General features: G+C 41.0%; 1 protein-coding gene across 1 annotated transcript in view; it reads right to left on the reverse strand.

The window, feature by feature from the left end:
* The window catches only part of PTPRM (protein tyrosine phosphatase, receptor type M), a 328,512-nt gene that overhangs the window by 239,252 nt on the left and 67,615 nt on the right, over positions 1-21,645 (reverse strand). The window contains exons 5-6 of the mRNA XM_026035379.1: positions 19,910-20,084; positions 11,633-11,926 (exon numbers count right to left, since the gene is read on the reverse strand). Of these exons, the coding sequence (XP_025891164.1) occupies positions 11,633-11,926; positions 19,910-20,084 (469 nt within the window). The remainder of the gene's footprint in view (positions 1-11,632; positions 11,927-19,909; positions 20,085-21,645) is intronic.

The following is a 21,645-nucleotide window of genomic DNA, read 5'->3' on the forward strand; positions in this document are numbered from 1 at the left end:
AGAGATTATGTCACTGCAGCATAGAATAAAATAAATTAGCTTTGGAAAATTCATACGAAACTATTCTGTGGTGCTAAAGAAGGACAAATAGTTGAATTGTTACAGATCAACGCGTAAGACCAAAGACGTTTTTATTTAGAATGCAGTTTTCTTGGTATGTGAGAAACTTATTTTGAGAATAATGGCAGGTGCATTTTTGGCTTATTTAATAACCAGATGATGTAGTTAGAGGAGTTTGTGGATCAAGGGTAGATTTGTGCAATAATTAACAGAGGTAGCAGAAAAATGCACAAAACACTTCTTTAAAACATGGTGCTTAAAGGAGTAAGTTGAATGAGTGAAAGGGTCACCTGACACAGGCATGTGAGTGGATTCAGTGATGCCGAAAGTCCCCACGTTGTTACCACCTGCCATGTACCTGGGAGCAAAAGTGAGCTCTGTAGCTGGCTCTGAGAAAGTGGTAATGCCAACTCTGTGACAATCTTTGCTGCAGCTCCCTTTGACGGGCTCTACAGAAATGAGCAGGGTGACCTTGCTTTATTTTCACTCTTTCCACTCTCCTTCAGACTGCCTAAAATAGCTATTACTTATCATAGAATCATTAAGGTTGGAAAGGACCTCTAGAGATCATCTAGTCCAACCCCCCCTGCTCCAGCAGGGACATCAGAGCACGGGGCACAGGGCGGCATCCAGGTGGGTTTGGAAGATCTCCAGAGAAGGAGACTCCACAGCCTCCCTGAGCAGCCTGTGCCAGGGCTCTGTCACCCTCACAGGGAAGAAATTTTTCTGTCGAACTTTTGGTGCCTCAGCTTGTGGCCATTTCCTCTAGTCCTATCGCTGTCCACCACTGAAAAGAGGCCGCCCCCTCTTCCTCACTGCCTCCCTTGAGGTATTTATAGACACTGATCAGGTCCCCCCCTCAGCCTCTCTTCTCCAGGCTGAACAGGCCCAGCTACCCATGACCAGGCCTCTGATATAAGGACATCCTGTAGGTTGTCTTACCAAATCCTGAGGTATAACTTTTCCAGGATGGGCACTTCAACAACTCTACATAGTAACATGCCCATCATTGCAGCTTCATCCCATGAAACCAGGTATTTTTGATTCAACATTCTCCATGCTGTTCTAGGCCCGGTGGTTACAGAATTGTATTACACCAACACACTAGTATRCTGGAATGAATGCCTTTTTTTTTCCATGTTCTTGATGATCAGAAGCCTTCATTTGTGTGTCTTGCCTTTTCATATACTCTTCCCCACACCCAAACCAAAATGACTTGATTCATTAAGCACGAAACACCCTATAGATAAAATCACAAGACAGCGAGATGAAAACATCATGTTCTGTATTCACTGATTTCTCATAGCTTATTGAATATTCACCTACTTCCACAATGATTTAAAACATCCAGCTGCATTTCCTGTAATTCTGTGGTCTTTTATAGGAAATGTTGGTAAAGCATGAAAATTATGAAGTTCCAGTACTTGAAAGCAGCAGGGCCATCTCAGTTAATAATTGGAAAACGTGAAAATGAAAAGACATTATCACTTCTTGGATTAGAAAGTACTCTGTTCAAGAGAAGACAAGAGAATACACCAGAACCTTCACAAGATACCGTCATAGAAACCCTGCTTCTCCATGAATAGTCTTRGATTTTGACTGAGACAAAGTTAATGCTCAGAAAGAAAAGAAGACAGAGAAGTCCTATTTGCATTATGTTATATTGAATTACTGCAACACGTGACTCAATGAGCAGAATTTTTCATCTACTTTTACAAAAAAAATCAAATAAATAATGAAAGAATGTGTAGTTTCTTTTTAAACAACTAACAATGCAATGCTATTTGGCACTGAAAGGTTCTTTGACAAAATAAATGCTTTCATTGATTATCCTGAATTATAAATTATAGCTCTCTAATTCTTCCTCTTATATAAATGAATACTCTTCACAATCTAGTTTTACATGACAGAAAAAAAAGTGAAACTTTTATAATGGAAATTTAATTATAGTACAGTTTTTGCCAGTTGTCATTCCAAAGTCATCTGTAATTATGCTCAGGTCACTAAAAGTTTTTTTTTGTCATTTACTTGGCCAAACATGCCAGTTATACATTGGGTCATCCTCTTGAATTCAACACCAGACAACAGTAATGAAGTAAATTACTGAATAGTTTTTGGCTTTTTTTTTTTTTTTTTTCAACTAATTGCAAACAAAGCATCTGTGAAAACAGTCAAAWCAAAGGGCAATTGACAGGTAGTTTGATTTCTGTTTCCAAAGTATATGAAATTTTATAAATTAAAAGACATGTCTGTGTCCCAAGATCCAACACTTTTCTTAGCCTTTTTGCTTTATGTGCATTTTCCCCCAAAACAGTAAAAGATATAATTTTCAACAGCAAAATTTCTGTTCCAAAACACTTGCAGAAAACTTTGTTCAAGAGTCTAGAATTGGATTCTTGGATTATTGGATGAAAGTGAAGTCTTCCCCTTCAAAAAGAAAATCCCGTGGTTCCGTGTTTTCTTTTTCTTTACAAAGAATTGGATCAGGCTAAACATAATCAAAAAGCATGAAGCAAATGCACAGATAAATTTTAATATCTTTAAAACAATAAAAATGATGCTTAGATGATGGTAGACATTGAAAGGTGGCTAAATTTTGCTGTAAGAATTATAAATTCACATACACAGTTGTTAGAAGTATTTTGTATGAGACTTCTTATACTTCTCACTCTAGCAAAGATCATCCAATGGATGAAAGTACACGAGTACTGGAATGCAGGATTCCTAAATCACMGCTTTATTGTAAGTCTTATTTAAATCTGTTTTTTACTCCTTTAATATAGTACTTCATTTTTATGCTATATGCTGAATTTCTCCAATTTATTTATTTCCTCTCAGTTGCGAAACCTCGTGCCTGCTCCAAACTGCAAAGTGTTTTAATTGCACTGGGCTCAGTTCATTTATCCATGTCGGTACGTAAGAGTCGAAGGGAAGAGAGAGCAACTTCCCTCCATTAAGTTTATGTTGCCTGTAGAAGAAGAGCCTGGAAGAGCCATCATTTCCAAGGCGATGCTCCTCCATGCCTTACCAAAGGAGTCAGCAATAATGAAATGCATTTCCAAACAGAACTACTCTTTTAAAGCTACCGGAGAACAGTTACAAAAATGGATGGCTAGCACGCTTTCACCTGTCTCACTTTCATTTTTGTCTGTGATTTCCCGCTCGTGTCAGGATATTCCTTCACCAGGTTCTTCCCTGATCTCCAATCTCAGACTRTATCTCTAGTGCATAGCCTGGACTATAAAGTTGCAATTGTAGTTTATGGCAAGAAGCAGAAAAGCCGGATTCCCAGAGATTCCTACAASGTGTTTTCTGCAGCTTAGACTGAATTCTGTGCACAGCCTCCTGCCCTTGCAAACGGGCAGCACTGCAAAACAGAGCACCTGGGACAACCGCTGTTTGTTTTTCTTTGAAGCAGGGCAGAATTAGCTCACCACTCAGTCTGAAAACTTTGGAATTTACTTTTTTATATTCTTTTTTTTCTATCTAAAGAGGAAATTAAAGGGTTCTCGGCTTAAATTGCTCAGTGCTTCTGTATAATTTCTGGATGCTTCGTAAGTAGCAGATGTGGTGTAGAATTGAGTTTCTACAACTGACCAAAGCTGCAAGACAAGAGCGCACATGGTCTGAAATCCCAAACTGACAGGCTGAGTGTTGCCATACAAAAAGAACACGGCGCCTGCCTATTCCGCCATCTGCACCTTTTAATATCCTTTAAACCTCTGGCAAATTTTCTACCTAAGAGCTTGTTTCAAATTTAACCAAATTTCACATAGATCAACCAGACTTGATTTTTGGATAGGTGGAGACCAAGGAACACAGGACTGCTATCATAAAGTGGAGAGAATCAGAGGGCAGATCCTTTGGAAATTAGACTTCCATTGCCTATGGGATAACTTATTTTCCTGGCTGACAATACAGATGTCTCAGAAGACCACCGTTCTTTTTCCTAATGAAACTTGTTCTTGATGATAAATATCATCAAGGAGCAGCAAAGGCTCCATAGCAAAACTCAGTGAAGTTTAGTAAGTAAATATCCTCAGATATTCATAAGATCTGGGTATTTGAACTTCTTTCTAAATAAACCCTGTGTTTACCTCTCCATGTAGTCACTTGACTGCAAAACAGCATTTCAACGAGAGTGCCTTTCTCATCATCACAGTCCCCATGATCAGTGGGCCTAGCAGGAGGCCGCTCTCTTTTGCTACAACTGTTGGATGAAATATCTCGTGTCACTGGGTGTTAGATCCACAAAACCAACCTTCACCTTACACAGCAAGTCACCAAGCTTCCTTTGAAGGTCGTGGGCTTTAAAGGCTGCTTCCCAAAACGCTGGATTACTGGAGGTTTTCTTTGCAAGCCGCGCAGACATAAAAGACATGAGCTTGGGGAATTAATGTAGCACTTCTAAAGTTTGCACTGCTAGTTTGCACTGCTAATTAGTAGTAGTTAGCACTCTTATATATTCCAAATGTTTTTGTAATTTTACAGGTCTCAAAGCCCAAATCCTCTTTGGTTATCAGGGATATGCTTCCATTCATACATGCATTACATATACGTTTACATAAACACTCTTATATTTTTACATTTTTTTTAATATGAATTGAAGAAGAAAATACACTTAGGCCACTTCAAATGTATAAAATTTTAGTTACAAATTGTTCTGCATGAGACCTTCTCCACTAAGAGGAAAAGTCATCTTTTCCTTGTTCATTTACTAATATCTTCACAAAAAAACCAGCATTATTAATACAGAAATAAAGTTTGCATGTAGCTAGAATACAGCCTGGCATCTCTTCCTTGTCTAGTGACTAGGACATGAAATGATGTGAAAATTCCCCTCAAAAGAGGGGAGCAAGTGTCCGGCAGGCAGGTGCTACCTGCAAGTTCAAGGCACTTGCTGAACTCCACAAGGAAGCCCTCCAGCCCCAGGTCATTCCCTGGTCTGAGTTTCTGATGGCTTTGGGGTACCAATCCACTTATTTAAATCTGCCGTAACTTGCACTAATAATACACGTCAAAAAAGAGGCCCAAAGCACAATTCATGTTCAATGYCTTTAGACCCAAATAAAATTAAGGAATATCAATACACTGGAATACATTATAATATATAATAAGGAATATCAATATATTGGGACAAATATACTTAATTTACCCCATCTATTAAAGGTACTTACACACAGGCCTTTCCTTAAGCCAGTACACAGCCAACGTGCAATTTCTTTTACTTGGTATTCAAAAATCCTTCCCGAATCAAAGTTAGAGGAATTAATCTTTGAGAGTGTTTTTCTGAGCTTATCCCTACAATTAATGAAACATTGCAACAAATTTGGTGATGGAGCTGTGTCAGAGGAGAAATCATATTACCTACTTTTTTTCTCGAGGGTCATTATGTTTCTACGCATTCGCTCTACTTGGCAGACGAGAAATTAATAATTTTGCCCTGCAGGTTTCCTATGAGATGGTGAAGGTTCATTTGTCTCTCAGAGCAGGTTAATTTCTTCCTTCATAAATGTTTTGAAATGGGAATCTAATAAAGTGAAGGACCGAGCCTCATTTCATAGGACTGCTTTCCACATGACAAAAAACAGTCCTACCCAACGAACACGTAGTTTCCATCCCTATTAAAGCAGATATAGTTGTCACACAAGAAATCTAAGTGCTTTTCCACATTGTAATGAATAACTCCTTGAAACATAGTGATCTAAGTATCAGGTTTCAAACTCCATGTCCTAAGAGTTATCAGAGTTTGTCTATGTTTCATAAATACACATGTACGTGCCGCTTACACGTGTCTGAAAGTGAAGACCAAGCACGCAAGATTTTCCTGTCCTCTTCCTGCAAATACAGCTGCCCTGCAGGTGATCGGGCAGGAAAATGTTCTGTTCCTCCACTAAGAAAATTGGATCTTATTGGACATTATTTTTGGTTACAATGGACATTAGTTTTGGTTGCAACAAAACCAAAAATACGTATTTGGAGAGTAGTAGAGAACTGCAGGGATCAGTAATTACTACACAACACCAGCTGGTTTAGTGCCTGATGCTCCAACACGTGCTTGTGTGCACAGCCGAAGGCTCACTGAACAGTGACCCTGGGAACTCCCCAGTGAAGGAAAGGCACGTGTGGCATGCAAGAGCAGATAACCCATTAGGGTTTCCCTTCCCTTCCCTTTTCAAAAGGAATTGACACATTTGTGGTTCCCTCACATTGGCAACCATTCCTGTGGTTAAGATGCTGCAGAGCAGGAGCCTTTGACTAAGACACAGGATCTCTCCATCACACTGCACCTCAGTGCCCAAACAGCCTTGGGGAAAGCCAAGCATACAACGCACATGTTTCGTGACATATCCCAGCTTGTAAGCACATATCCCAGCTTGTAAAGTTGGGATAGATCTCCCAGTCTGGCAGAATTTAATTGCTCTCATGGTGGTAGCTGCTTTTCTCTGGATGCACTGCAGTCAAACAGAGAGAGTCCTGAATTGAAGGATATTTTCTTTCAGAATCCAAAGGGAAATTGCTTTCAGAAATTTTCAGAATTTCAGAATTTCCCTCTCTTTTCATCTACGGCTGCCAAGGCAGAATTCATATAGTAGGCACAGTTGGACAGTGTCTGTGCTTTGATACATCCTTTCCAAAAGGATGCATGATTTTGTACACCTACTCCAATGGAAGTGATAACCGGCACAGAGACATGGATATACATCCCACCAGACAGCATTTGCTTGCAATTCTGTCACAGCTTATCAGCTCATCTTCTGCGCATCTAGAAGCCGCTATTCACCTGCTCCACTGCACGAAATTCAGTGCTGCATTTGGCTCTTCTAAGACAATGGATCTTAAGTGGGAAAGGTTCATAAAGGCGCGTGGCGAGGAGATGACACACCAGCTACACTTTACTTCAAATTTCTATTTAAACTGTAAACTGCTTGCACAGAGGATTGGAAATCCCTGAATCCCTGAATCCCTGAAATGGGCATTCAGTGTCAGGAGTTCAGCACAGAGTTCCTGCAGCCCATTCCCTGCTCCTGTTTCCAACAGCTTCAGTTTCACAAGGGGGACTTTAGCAACGCTGCTGAACTTCCCCATGGAAGGTGAAGCGGAGCAAAAGGGGCAGGTGCCTCCTGCAGGTTTGGGTGTTTGTGCCCCAAGGGCAACCTCTGGCAGAACCCAGCTGCACAACCTGGGCTCTGGCTCTGGGAAAATCGCTAGGCTGTAGAAAGGTATCATCTACAGCACAGCCCAAGCTCCTGTTTTCTCACAGCCACAAAACTAAGTGCTGTTAAGACTTTACTATATGACAGGAAAAAGGGAAACCTTTCACAAGCAACTACCACAAGTATAGCAATAAGAGGGAAGAGTTTAATTCCCAGTGACACAAAGATCCTTCTTCTTTTCTTGAGACAAAACAGAAAGATTCAAAATCCTCCAAGGATGGGAAAAGCCCATTCTCTGGCCCATCCCAGGCTGGAGAACCCCTTCTTCAGGAAAGAACTTGCCTTCCCTAACTGGGATACAGGATGGCCAAGGGCATGGAGACAAACAACAAGTACCTCTGAGATCCAGCACAGAGCAGAACATGAACATGGACAGCGGGACAATTACAGAGTTAATGAAAGGAGAAGACGGGAAGGAGACATGGGGAGGGAAATGGGGAAAATCGACGGCAAGGGCGATGGGTTATCGTGACCCTCACACACCAGGAGCTGCAGACTGGCCATCCTGTGGGTCCTGGCCAGTGCTCCATGCCCTGGGGCCCGCAGTAGTGACCTGCACTGGCCTATTTCTGTGTGCACCAGCACGCTGCTGTCACACATGGGACACACACGGGATCCTGCTCCCCAGGATCATCCGCCTAAAGACCCCTTGTCCATTTGACCCAATGCAGTTAAAGTCTGCAAGTACTGAATAAATTGTAGGGAATTTCTGAATCAGGAGGATGGGGAGAACAAGAGCGTTTTAGGTTTTGCCTCTGTTTCAGGCTACAGCTTTCAACCTAGTGAACCTGTTGTCTTTGTGACACTGCATTCACCTGCAGTTTGTGAACTGGCTCCAGACCTTATATACTCGAGAGTTATGCACCCCTGTAAATAGTGAAAAGGAGAAAACACACAAGTTGGGTAACATTCCCAAACAAAAGGAGCCTTGTCCCTTTTGTCCATGTCTGTATTCCAACCATTTTCAGTAGAGACACTGAATAGATCAGTGGTGGCTTCGTGATGCCAACAGGATGCACAGAAAGCGGAAAAGTAATTTTGGCATCTTGAAAAAATTACCCAGATGTAGCCCAGAGAGTGAGCAAAAAGAGTAAGCCTTGGGAGTGGGTATTGGAAAGGGTCCCTCTGCTCTTATTCCAGATTGTGACAAGCTTTCTAGGAGTAACAGAGAGTTTACCACCAACCYGCCGCAGTGATTTATGAGCTGTGCTGAACTGGCAGGATGAGCTTTCTTCCTGATAAACTGAGGTGRTGGGGTAGAAGAGAGAGCAAAAGAGAGCAGCATTAATTAAAACACTCCTGTTACTTCCTTTTTGGTATTGAACATTTGTGTGTTTCCTGCCTGGAAAAAAAAATTGGTTAAATTGACAGGGATTATTTGTGCAAATCCTCCAGGGCACTGTGAGTCCAACACGGAGCTAACATTTGTCTTTCTCAGATCACACTGTCTGAGCTGTGAAGGATTCTGAGGCACTGCCCTTAAATAACTGTAATTGCGGGCCATTATTTTGAAATTCTCCCTTAATAAACAAGCTGGAGAGAGAATGTCCGTCAGAGTCATTTGACACATGCAGCACTATGGAAATGTTCCGTCACGCATCCCCGGCCTCCGCTTTCCCTCTTAAAGAGCAGCAGCCTCCTGTGCTCCTGTCACCCCATGWGCCAGTTGCAGGGGGAGGCAGAAGGGCACCCAGCAAGAGGCAACACGGATTCAGGCCGCCGAGGCGGCCCTGGTTCCAGACCCTGGCCRGAGGAAAACTGTCCTCCAAGTCTGGCTCCAAGGGGTTAACTGTGGTCAAAACCTGTTAACCCTCTCTGCTTTTCAAGTGTGACCTGGGTTAAAACCAGTACAGATCTGCATGTTATTCCTCAGCCTTACACTGGAAGAGCACTCACATCTCTATGTTACATTTCACCAGAAGAAAGGAAAGTCCTTCAGAAAGGACGTAGCAGCTGCTCCACCGAGGGCAACGCAGCCAGGCCTGGAGAAATTGTTTTTAATTTCCTTTGCATTCGAATTATCGATGCCTTTATTTATGTAAGTTACAGACCGCACTTGTCTATTACAAGKCTCGGAAATCCCGTCTTGCTAAAATGAAAACATATTTCAGATGCTTTGGAGAACCGCTGCGATTACCCAGCAAACTGCTCCGCGGCTCAATGCGGGGCACGAGGTCCCACGGGGCCAGGCAGGCGGCACGCAATTACCACAGTAATTAAAAAGGTGCCGTGACTCTTCTCTTAAAGACTCCTGTTTTATTAATTCTATGGTGTGCTTTGGAGACCAGCCTTATTTTCCTCCTACCCAACTTAATTATATTGTCATTAGTTTATCAGCATCTCCTTTTAACCCCCCCCAGGCCAGTTCTTAGCATGGCACTTGCACGCAGTTAACCAATAACCACCACACCTTCGAAGCAGCAGCTTCTGCTATAAAAAAGTCAATTTGTGGAGACAGATTTAATACCGTCATTCAATTTAAATTTTTCAGTCAGCCATTACTTTCTGCATTTAATTTAAGAGGGTTACTGTTTAGCTTAATGAAAACACAAATAACGCAGATATATTACAAGAGTTTACTAGGCAATAAAATACTGCCAGTGCACGGTGTTTTATGAGACTGAATGCAAGCTTTAATACTCAGCAGTATCTACCACTGATACACCTAGAAAGCATATGATGGTCTCAAACAAAATGAAATTTCTGAATTTCTCTCTCCAACCCCTTAGCTTGAAGAGGCTGTCTTAGACAGTACCTAAACTTGCTTTATCTCATGAGTGAGCAATGAAAATGTGAGAAAAACTGGTTTAATTTTCATGTACCTGGAGTGATTCTGCATTAAGTGTATACGGCACCTTGTCTAGACAGGAAATTTTTTATATTATTATGAAAGGCAGAGTGACCTAGAAACACTCCTGAAAGGAACTCTAATTAATTTTATGTCCTAATTTGACTAAGCTGAAGTTATTTTAGTCTAATAAAGAAAATCTTATAAATACTAAATACTTAGCTACCGTGTAGCGCCCTTTAGTATTTTCATTWAATCTTACTTACTTCCTCTCCTTATGGGAATGAAAAAACATGAAAAGAATAAAAAACCGTCAGTACTTATGTAAGCTTGCATCTTCAAAAAATAATGCTCTAATTCTGCCTATAATACATTTCATTATATATTTGGCATTATACCAATGTATTCAAAGTGCCATTTTGTCAGTGTTTGGTCACAGGATGGCTTTTTGAGAAGCTACTTACCTCCACACGTAATGGAAATACATAATTATTTCCACTGAAATAGGCAAATATTTTTGGTCCTGTTAAAAAGACTAAAAATATTGACTAGTTCTTTACAAATATCAACAAGTTAATAGGAGATGTTATCTGCATTTCCTGTAGGTACCCTATGACCTGTCCGTCTTCCCCCAAATTCATGGCAATGGAAAGAGGATTCAAAGTACAAAGAGGGGAAAAACAGTAATGACCAAAACCCAGGTCACAATATATTTGTTTTTCCAGCCACCAAACTTCTAATTTATATCACTGATATTTTTCCTGAAGACAACTGTGTGATTGTTTTTGTATAATAGGTTTACTTTGTATCTCTTTTTGAGACGAGGTCAGGCCTATTAATTATAACATCACAAAACAGGAGCCAAGCTCTTCATGCATCACCATAAACCCTACACTGTCTCACTTAATGAACAGACACGCTGTCAGTCACGCAGGAAAGCTGCCTTCACCTCACCTGCTAATTGAGGCATAACAGCAGATACTTCTGCTCTTACAGAGAATCTCCTTCCGCTTTATCTACAGATTTAATGTGTTTGACATTGAAAATGGGAAAACAAAAGAACAACATATCCAAAACAAGCTAAAGTCCTGTCAAGCTTGAAGCTCTGAAGTCCAACTGGAAGAAAAAGAAAAAAAAAAAAAAGAGAGAAAAGTAGTAATAAAAAGAAAGGACAAACCAATCTGCCCCTAAACCTACCGTGACAGGAGGAGCTGTAATGAAACAGGCAGGTTTTAGAGGAACACAGTGTAGCTGACCGTAAAAATTGTTGAGCTACCCGGCACTCCGGACAGTCACTTTCAGGCATGAAAAGGTATAATCTGATCTGCAGTCTACTGTGGCCCCAAGGGGCCMCCAAAGGTTGACCTTGAACCCAAAGCTTTCAAGGTCATCGTAGGTGGCAAAGGTCAATAACGTGCCCTCAGAAGCAATGCTTAGAAACCCTTGGTCTTAATTTTTGCAACCTGCTAGTTTAGGGTAGTTAGTAACAACTGTCAGTGAAATGACCCGTTTTCAGTTCTAGGAGGAGGTCAGCACTGCTAGTCATTGCTCGCTTGCAAGTACTCACCAGCACATTTTGTTCTTGTTTTGAGCGCCGGGCCGGGAGAGCCGGTCCCTCCTTCGCCCGGCCTTGTGAGCAGGACGCTGATCTCATACTCGGTGTCGGGGTCCAGGTGGCCGATCTTGTAGCTGGTYGAGTCCACGGGCTGGATGTCGTACCAGCTGCCGCTCGCGGTGCGATACTCCACCTCCCTCTGCACGATGGGCCCGTCGCCGTTGATGGAGTTGGCGTTCAGCTGGATCCACAGGTAAGTGGCRCCAACCGAGGACAGCTGAGGTGGAGCAATGGGCACAGGCGGCTCTGAAGCAAAACACGTTACAAAAAATAGCAATGTTTAACTATACTGATATTTTTTGTGCTTCTAAAATATCAACATAAACGATGAATGTCATCCTATATTACAGGAGAAGACTACACAGATGAAATCATCATAGAAAGAAATTATCGCTACAGTGAGCAAATTTTTTAACACCACATTATTATGAGATGGACCTCTCACCTTCTTTTAAATCACACTACAGATGTAATTCGCAGACCATCTTTCTCTTACAGATAAATAACAYGTTTGTCTTTTTCTTCTTCCCCATAAAATCAACCTGTTGATGTTCCACGCATCACATCAGCCTACAACTCACCTGCCCATTGGCTAAACACATTCAAGTACAAYGAAGCTGTGCCACCAAAATAAAGCAGATTTTGACCCAATATTCTTAACATACTTATCAGCTAACACTCCCAAACACCCTCTTAATGCTACACCTAGTACTTGACGGAAGTAGAACATTTGTCTTCCCTCAGCTGTAGATTCAGCTTCATCCTATTCTTCTGCTATTTCCCAAAGCACTGAGAGAGACACCTAGCCTAACAGAGAGCTGAACTGACATCCTTCCCATTTTTCTCAAAAACTCCAAGTCAAAGCTAAGACGAAGACGGAGAACGAATGAAGCACAGAGGAGAAGGGACCTCTGGGATTAGTCGTGCAATATTTTCTGAAAAACAGCAGAGTTTTTGATTTGAGCAACACATGATTACCCTACATATGTTGCCATTCTGACATTATTTAAAGAAAAAAGGGGGCGAGGACTTAACTCACAAAGCATTAAATGCTTCAAAGAGCGCAGCTGAAGATCAGCTATGCCTCAGACGAGCGCTAAGTTTCTAATTAACACTGTACACTTTTGCAAAGGCTTCAGTGTGAGCAATCTGTCAGCACTTGCTGAAATGTGGCACTCCAAAATAGGAGATGTAGGTACTGACATTACAGTTTTCTCTCAAGAAAACTAATTGATTACCATCACAAAGAATGTGATAACACTGGCAACAAACCAGAAAGTCTCCAAAGATGGCCAGTGGTGGCCAGTCACAGGACAAGGGCAATGGGTACAAACTGAAACACAGGCAGTTCCATCTCCACGTGAGGAAGAACTTCTTTCCTGTGAGGGTGMCAGAGCCCTGGCACAGGCTGCCCAGGGAGGCTGTGGAGTCTCCTTCTCTGGAGMTCTTCCAAACCYGCCTGGATGCYGCCCTGTGCCSYGYGCTCTGGGTGTCCCTGCTGGAGCAGGGGGGCTGGACTAGATGATCTCTAGGGGTCCCTTCCAACCTCAACCAGTCTGTGATTCTGTGATTCTGTGACTCTGTGATGTCTTCTAATTATTACTCTTYGGAGTTAACACTTAAAATCATCTTAAATACAGCAGCAGGTTCTAGTACATATAGAAAAASGCAGCACTGAGAACATTTTCAAATCACTATGAATAACGCTGCTATATGTTTGCAACAATATATGGCCAACTGATGTCATCTTTTGGTAAGGCTGCAGTTTTATTGTATTTATAGCTCCTGAAATACACAAACTGCAGCTTCATGCAGCGGCAGCATGTCTTGAAACAGCTCTGACTTGACTCAAAATGATTTAGCCCCAGTTTAAATGGTTAGGCTGCTTTGTGGACCAAGACATGAAATGGACCTTTTATAGAGCATCCTAAGGCATTTACTTAGCCATGCTGAAAGAACAGCTAATTACTTTCAAGTTTCAAATGAGCAGAGGCTGGGGAAGTGCCATTCAAAATGCAAACTCAGGGCTTAGGTCACAGAGGTTAGTGGTTACACCAATTCATTCCAAGTATTACGAGCACTTGAAATGGACAGTATTTTATTGTCTTTTTATTCTTGCAGGCGCATTTTTCATTCCTCTGTGACCAAAGTGCAGAAGGTTAATTCAAGCTGCGTGACTCCAGCAAAGGCTGCATCTACTACRGTTGCGTACTAGAGATTTGGGTTAATACTAAAAGTAGTCTCTGGCTTCTCCACTAAAAACAGTTCTAGTGGGAGCCACTGGAGCMGTCTCCAATAAACACCACACAAATATTTTCTGATTAACACTTTTATGTGAATGTCACAACAGCTCTGTGACTCTATAGCTGTGCACATTCAAGTAGCGACCTATTTTAACCAAATGCAGAAATAAAATTGCACGAGTGGTTGCTCAGGATGATGATATGAAGTTTAAAGGGGAGATCTTTTGTGTTGACCCTGAAACAGGAGCAAACAAAGCTATTTAATACTCTAAAACCCTTTAAAGTTTGGGTTTTAAAATAGTAACTTGTAAAAAAAGAGTGAGTTCATCCAAAAATTCAAACTTAAAGCTTTACAGATTCAATGCACAGGTGACCTCTTCTGCAATTCCATGACTTATGGGGACGGTCACAGTCCCTTAAGGAAGAGCGACGCGACACCTGGATCAGCAGCTCCTCGTTTACACTGCTTTGTGCTTTAAACTACACAAAACTGTCAAGCGTCTTCTGCAAGCCCCACCGCTGTTACGTGTCGCAGTTAAATCTGAACATTTTAATAGGGAGTGGGAAGGCATCACACAGACATGCCAATGGAGGTAAGATAAGTGTCTGAGATTTAACTGAGTTACAAACAGAGAAAAATAGACATTTCTTATCTGCTTGTAGATCAGAGCAGCTTCCTTAAAAAAATGAAAAAATCCACTTTAAGGGGAGCAATAACTTTTTTTTTTTTTGAGTTGATATGTTGGGAGAATAGGGGTCGTGCCACACTGAGGGAAACAGTATTTCTCCTGCAAGCTATTTTTTTCTTTTAATTAAGCAGCAACTTTTAGGAAGAGAATGCCAGGATAAGTGATACTGTTCAATGCATCATGAGCAGACGAAGTAATAAAAAGAAAATTAAGCACAGAATCTGCACTGCTATGTCATCATTAATAACTTCTAATGTAATTATTATAAAGCTAAATTAAATCGAGAATAACTTTATAGTCTTGAATTCCATTAAACAGTTTTATTTTAAGAATATTTTTTTCGTCTTCCTCTGCACTTTCATGTAACATAAACAAATGTTTCGGTCCCTTTGGAAACAATGGGTATCAGTGCCACTTTGCATCATTTATTTCTAGATAAAGGGTAAAAAAAACCTCCCTTAATAAAGAAAAATAATGATTTTGAAATAACACAATTATTCACAGAGTAATTTCTCAAAAAAAAGTTTACTGAGGATCTCACTCAGCCTCAGCTTCCATCCTTATCTCCTACATACCCACATGTTGATGTATATGAGTGTACACATGCACAYGGAAGTGTACAAATACCTGTAGGTATGTGTATAGGATATTGTATATAGGGTTCTGTCCCATTCTCTGCTTTCCCTTCCTTGTTTTCCGTGCTTGTGCCGTCCTGGCTCCTGCCGGGCTYCCCGCCGCCTCCGCGGTGCCTGTGGCCAGCACGGCGTGGCCCGGCCCACCGGCACATCCGCCTCACGCTACCTGCCCTTCATCCTTCATCTCCCTTCTGGTAGGGATTTGAGAGAGAGAAGTCCATGGAACACAGTGAGAAGTATTCTTTTCTTTCTTTTTTTTCCCTTTTTTTCTTTTCTTTTTCATATATATAGTTTATAAATCGCCCACCCTTGAAAGCAAATTTTTACAAGAACAGGAAAACAGAAGTATTCTTGACACAACACTTAACATTACAATTCCTGAAAAAAGCTTATGTTCCTTCTCCAAAGCCCAGGGGCCTCAGTGCTTTCCTATGGAAATTTTGCCAAGGTGGCTGAACCACCTCAGATGCTGTGCCTGAAAATTCCTCAGAAAGCCTCAGGCTGCGGCAGGCTCCCATTCTGGAAAATATCAGCCCAAAGTCTGCATCCCAAAATCAYGAGAAATCGAAATCAAGACTTTATAGTAGGAACTGTGAGGGAAGTTTAGTTAGAAGCCCCYTAACCAACGCTGTTGTTACAAAAGGGGAACAGAGACCCCCTTCGAAAAGGGGATCAGAGATGAAAAGCATCTAGTACGAAAGATCATTTGGAGAGTAGAAGAAAATGTGTTTACCTCTGATATTTAATGAATGAGAACAACTGATGCTACAGATAAGCAGTCTTTATGATTTTCTTACTTACTCAAAATTATTTTGCCCTCTTGAATGTATTAAATCTCCATTTGAAAAGATGTCCCCAACAGTACACAGGGCTGCATTTCCACATCCTTACTTAAAAGCCTAACAAAACTCCTGCTAACCCATTTGCCACCTCGCTTTACCTTGTTTAAACTCAAGAAGCAGTCCCAACCACGCCATAATCCGATGTCTGCTCAGACAGGCTCATTCCACTCTCCTAAATCTAATCTGTGCTCTATCTGTCCCCTATTAGAAAAATCCAACCCAGAGCCTGCGTGTACAAGTCTAATTAGCTTCACCAAATCCATTTAATCAATTCTCCTCCACTGTTTTCCTTTGGCTTGACACTCACTTACCTTTATGTCCCCTATTAGACCCATGGAGCTGCATTGTACAACAAGGGGGTGATGTGAYAAGCCCCATTTCATGTCTGCCGTCWGATAAAGTGACATTTCAATGCCRGCTTCGATGAGGAGACTGCAGTTTACATGCACACAGTGACAAGGCCCTTGTCTTTCCAGCCTTTCCTATCAGAATAAACACTTGGGTAAACTGAAATCCTCCCCTTCAGCATCTATTTAGAGCTGTCAATACTTTATTTCACCATCATCTAAAAGGCATAAAGATAGCACAAAGCACTGCTCAAAAATCCCTTCTTTTTTTTCCCCTTCATGTTTAGGGTCAGACTAATTGTTCAGTGACAGGTTTTTTGCTCATTAGCTAGACAATATTCATGTTTACAGTTCTTTAATAAGATATCATGGGATTAACTGGCAGCTCTTTAATTGCTTTTTTTTACAAAGAGATTAAACCTTGTTACAATCATTCCTACTCAGGTAAAAAAAAAAAAAAAAAAAACCAAAAAAAAGCAGGAACACTTGGGAGGTTCTTACATATCTCTGATTTTACAAATTTTACAACTCAAGATTTAACCCCTAAACCTTTCCCTTTGCAATTTCGGGTTTGATGTGTAGCCCCTGACACTAAGAGCCCTTTGACTGATTTCCGAAGGTCCTGTAACTGATTTCCAGGGCCACCAGACATCATCCCAAAGCAGCACTATAAACCTTACGGAGGTTTGCGTAAGAAAGTAAGTGGAATTAAGTACAAAATCAAGCAGAAATCAAGTAGAAATTGAATTGCACAGAGCTGTGACTCATATTCCTGTGCAAACACCTATGCAAAAAGCAAGATAAAAAAAAACCAAAATGGTATTTACTTATTTGCAACCTGGCATTAGTGAACAGAATGAATGGAAGCACCACAGATGTGAAGGACTTCCTTTCTAACTAACTGCTAAATGCGACGTTTCACTCTCCTATCATCCGAGGAATGCAATTCAAGGGAAATTCCACYAAAGTCAGCTTAGTTTCACCAGCGTAAATGAGAAGAGAATTAGATTTATTAGAACCATCCAACATAGAAAGGGGAGTAATTACACCTCTGTTTCCATATATACACTATAATTAAGCCATCAGTAATGCCCGAGTATACATGGCATTGCATACAATATGGGTAAATGTACATTTTTCATGATTCATTGATGGTAACGGATTAAAAAAGGATGCATCTCTACTGAAATCAATCCATTATCTTGGAAGCGTGTTAAACAACAGAGCAGAAAAGCTGCCAGGGAAATTAGGAAATACCATTTCTTAATCATATACCATCAATAACAAAGTATATTTACTAATTAGCCCCTAATGTTGCTATTTCCGTAGAGTCATCCAAGGTTTTAGAGCACGATGTTTAAACCAGGTCCTTTCAGGTCAGCAGGGATGCTGTGCTGCTGGTGGGAGCGCAGTGCCAGCCCAGGCCATTACCAGGGATTACCAGGAGCACCTCGCCACTCCACAGGCAGTTAATGGGATTACGCCCCAAGCCTAGGCCAGTTGTTCAGGGTTTTTTGTAGCTACTGCAAATTTCCTCCAGGAATCGGGGTGAGCACAAACGCTTTAATGACAGGCTAAATAATTTCATTGTCAGTCCTGCAAAATCAACACTCAAATTTCAACTTCTTACATCAAATAAATTTGATTAAATAATAATAAAAACCCTTCTTTGGTTTTCTACGTTTCCTGTCACTGAGGTAGTCAATTTTTCATCTTACTCTTACAGTCACCTCCTTCGCTCCTCTTATTGAAAGATATTTCATCATTCCTGCAGGGGCTCATCATCCATCCTTTCATACTCCCTTTACTGAGTTCCATACATTTTCATCTTGGCCACCTTTTTATTTTTCTTTTCCTGCTATCTTTCCTTAGGCTGAAATAACCTCATTTTTTTCCACTATTCCTTATAATTGTATTATCATCACATCTTATTTATTTGTTTCTTTCTTCATCTGTCCATTCAAATAGCTCATCTAAGGCTTTATCCAATAATTTGTTTTTTCACATTATCTTTGTATACTGGTTACCCACATCCTCCATCCCCTTGTCTTGTTTTCTAAAACACATCAACCAAAAACACATTCTGGCTTCTGGAAGATGGTTCCTTCTTCCTTAAGGGTCTCTCTTGCATGTTCTACTAGTGATCTGACATTCCCTGGCCTAATATGTATCCCAAGCTTGGTCCTCCCTGATCAACTAAAACAAAAAATCCTAAAGCCAAACTCATCTCACATGCAATATTCAGTTCCATATCTCCATATCTTTCCTTTATTCTGTTTCTCAATTTCTTCTTAAACATCCTCCGTATTTAATTCAAAAAGAACATTCTTACCTACACTCTGTTTGCTAATCTGCCTATAAGGTTACAATGAGCCCTTCTCATTGTAAACTCTTTTGCTGTCTTTACTTTTGCCTCATCTTTTTTTTTTATAGAAACCCTTTTTATTCTTTTYATTTAAAAAAAAAATATGTTTTCATTTGATTCTTTATGCACACCACTGTTCTTCCTGTCCTTCAATGATCTCCTCCTTCGGTGATAGTTGTGTTTTCACATCTTTCTATGCTGACTTCAGGAACAAGGTCTATACCAGCTTTTGAAGTGTAACAGCTGTCCCACACCTCCCTTATTCAATTCAACTGAACAAAACAGAATAACACTCACCTATTCGATTTGTCTGAACATCATAAACAATTAAGGAAGTTAGGAAAAGGATCACACCTTTGGAAAAGTTCAGACAAATCCTATATAGGTTTATAAACACACACATTATTCAAGTGTTTGTGAAGTACAGGGCTGACCAGCAAGTGAAGGCACACGACAGTCACGTGGGGCTACACAAAACACATCGCAGTGCTCTAAGGCACTGCCAGGTGCTACAGAATCTGTATATTTCCTCTGAAATAATAAAAATAAAATCATGCTCCTCCAAAGTATAAAAATTAGAAGCCACAAAAATGCAATTTATAATTGCATAAAATATACTTAATGCCTTAAAATTGTTTCAGCAAGCTTCTCCATAACAAGAAAGGACATTTTTACATGCACTGCATTTACCCTTAAGTGTTCCCTGCGGCTTTTAGGAACCTCCACCATATATTGGAACATATGCATTTTAAGTGTCCTCATTTACGACAAATAATTCTTTCACATAAACTTATTTCACATAAAAATATTTTTGAAATGCAATCTCCTCATGGGAGGCAAGGAGACAGTATTCTACTCATTACTTTAGAAATATGGTGCAAGTAGACTTTCAAAGAAGTTCTAAACAGCGCAGTTTGGGGAAAAAGCAGTTAATTAGCACGGGCTTCTGCCATTCCCTTGTTAGAGCTGCGYAGACTCTTGAGATTTACCTAAGCAGGGTCTATTTATTGAGCCTCCTACCGACTTCAACAGGCAGGTGCTCTCCTCAGGGAATTAGCAAGTGCTCCTTTCACACACCGAGCATGGAGGGGCTGCTTTTCCTGAATACCTTTGACTATCAGCTCTGCGTAGTTGGACACRCCGACGCCTCCTTCGGTGCGAATCATGCAGCGGTAGTTGCCAGCGTCCCTCTTCGTGGCGTTCACCACGCTGAAGAGAGCCACAAATCGTCGGGAGTTGAACACTTTTATGTCCTTCAGAGGGGCATCCCTTACATAAATGCCCTGGGCAAAGAAACAAAGATAAAGAATGGTTTTAGCGGTTTTTACGCAACCCTGAAAAACATTTTTCTTTCTCTCAAGGCACCCCAAAGGGGAGGGAGGATGAAGCCAGAAGTCTGCAGTGCTACTTTTACAGATGCTTCCACCGCGCGAGACTGCTCTGCCTTCCCCTGTGAGTTAAAACATTCATCATCAGCGGGCGACCATTCATCTGGAACAGCTGCTTTCAACTCTTTATAGATGAACTAATACCRAGATTTAAGAGCGATGTAACGTTTACGTGCCTGGCTTACTCCACACAAATACTTGGAGTTTTTTGCCTTAAAGATACATAAAACCCAGCTTGCTCAAGCTCTGCTCTCCCTTCCTCTCCACATTGGCTGTCCAGCACATGCATCTTCCACAGCTGCACGGAAATGCATGAGGATGGTTCTCAAATCCCAGCGTTGACATCTGGGATGATCAGGGACTCACATAGGAGAGGCTGGGCACAGACCAAAACATCAGCAGAACCACAACCCTAACAGATCCTCCAGGAGACAGCCTCTCTGGGACAGCACATGCACAGTCCTGCGGTATGGAACTATACCCACTGATTTTAGGGGCTTTGTTTGCTTTTTTTTTTTTTTTTTTTTTTTTTTGCTTTTTTTTTGTTTTATTTTCTGACTTGAAGAGCTTCAAGCAGGGCCAAGAACAGTCCTGCCCTACCTTGCTTCTATAAACTATCCAACACTGCTGGCACTGTCTGCCAACTATCCAACACTGCTCTGGAATTCATAGTCTGTCCAGCAAAATTTAAAGAACTATATTGAAAATGCTGACAGAAATTTAATTATGGCCTTTACTTGTCACCATATTGAAAGCAGCCTTAAAATGCCCCATCCAACCATGAAGAGCTGCAGGAAATAACCACATTAAATTGAACGTGTTCATAAATCATACAACCAAGTCAATTAATACATTAACGTCAAGGAAGCAACATAATTAATAGTAATAATGATTCTCATTCTTTTAATAGATACATTAAGGTAAGAGTTATTTCCTTTACAAAAAGAAATGTGGGCCACAGACTTCAAGAAAACCTTGCATGACGCCCAAAGAAGAATGCAGTGTCACAGCTCAAGAATGACTCAACTTAAGACTGCTGCTTGTGAACTACTTCACATAATCCCCAGCTCCTTAAAATTCCTGGAATTCTGAGCTGGAGAGAAACCATCTCCTCTGACACAGTAGTGACTGAAAATGCAAATTGGAAAGAAGCATTTCACACAAAAGTGCTGTTCTCGTTGTTTTGCCACCCAAAATGCAAGAATGGCAGCAGGCAGCTGGAAGGAAGCGAAGCAGGTTAGTCACAATCCTGGACAACGAATATTATTTAAGAGCAACATTTTTATTCTAAGACAATGAGTGATTAATCCTATTTTCCTGAGTCGTTGATCAGTCACAGATCACGGGGCTTTGAAATGTGTTTCTAAAATTTTCAGATTTTTAGGCACTCTGTGCATAGCCAGGTCATGTGCTTAGGTTACATCCATCCAGGTTAGCCTTTCCCCTCCCCTCCTTT

Source organism: Nothoprocta perdicaria, unplaced genomic scaffold (genome assembly GCF_003342845.1).
Source record: "Nothoprocta perdicaria isolate Ctin4 unplaced genomic scaffold, notPer1 scaffold_16, whole genome shotgun sequence".
Taxonomy (NCBI): domain Eukaryota; kingdom Metazoa; phylum Chordata; class Aves; order Tinamiformes; family Tinamidae; genus Nothoprocta; species Nothoprocta perdicaria.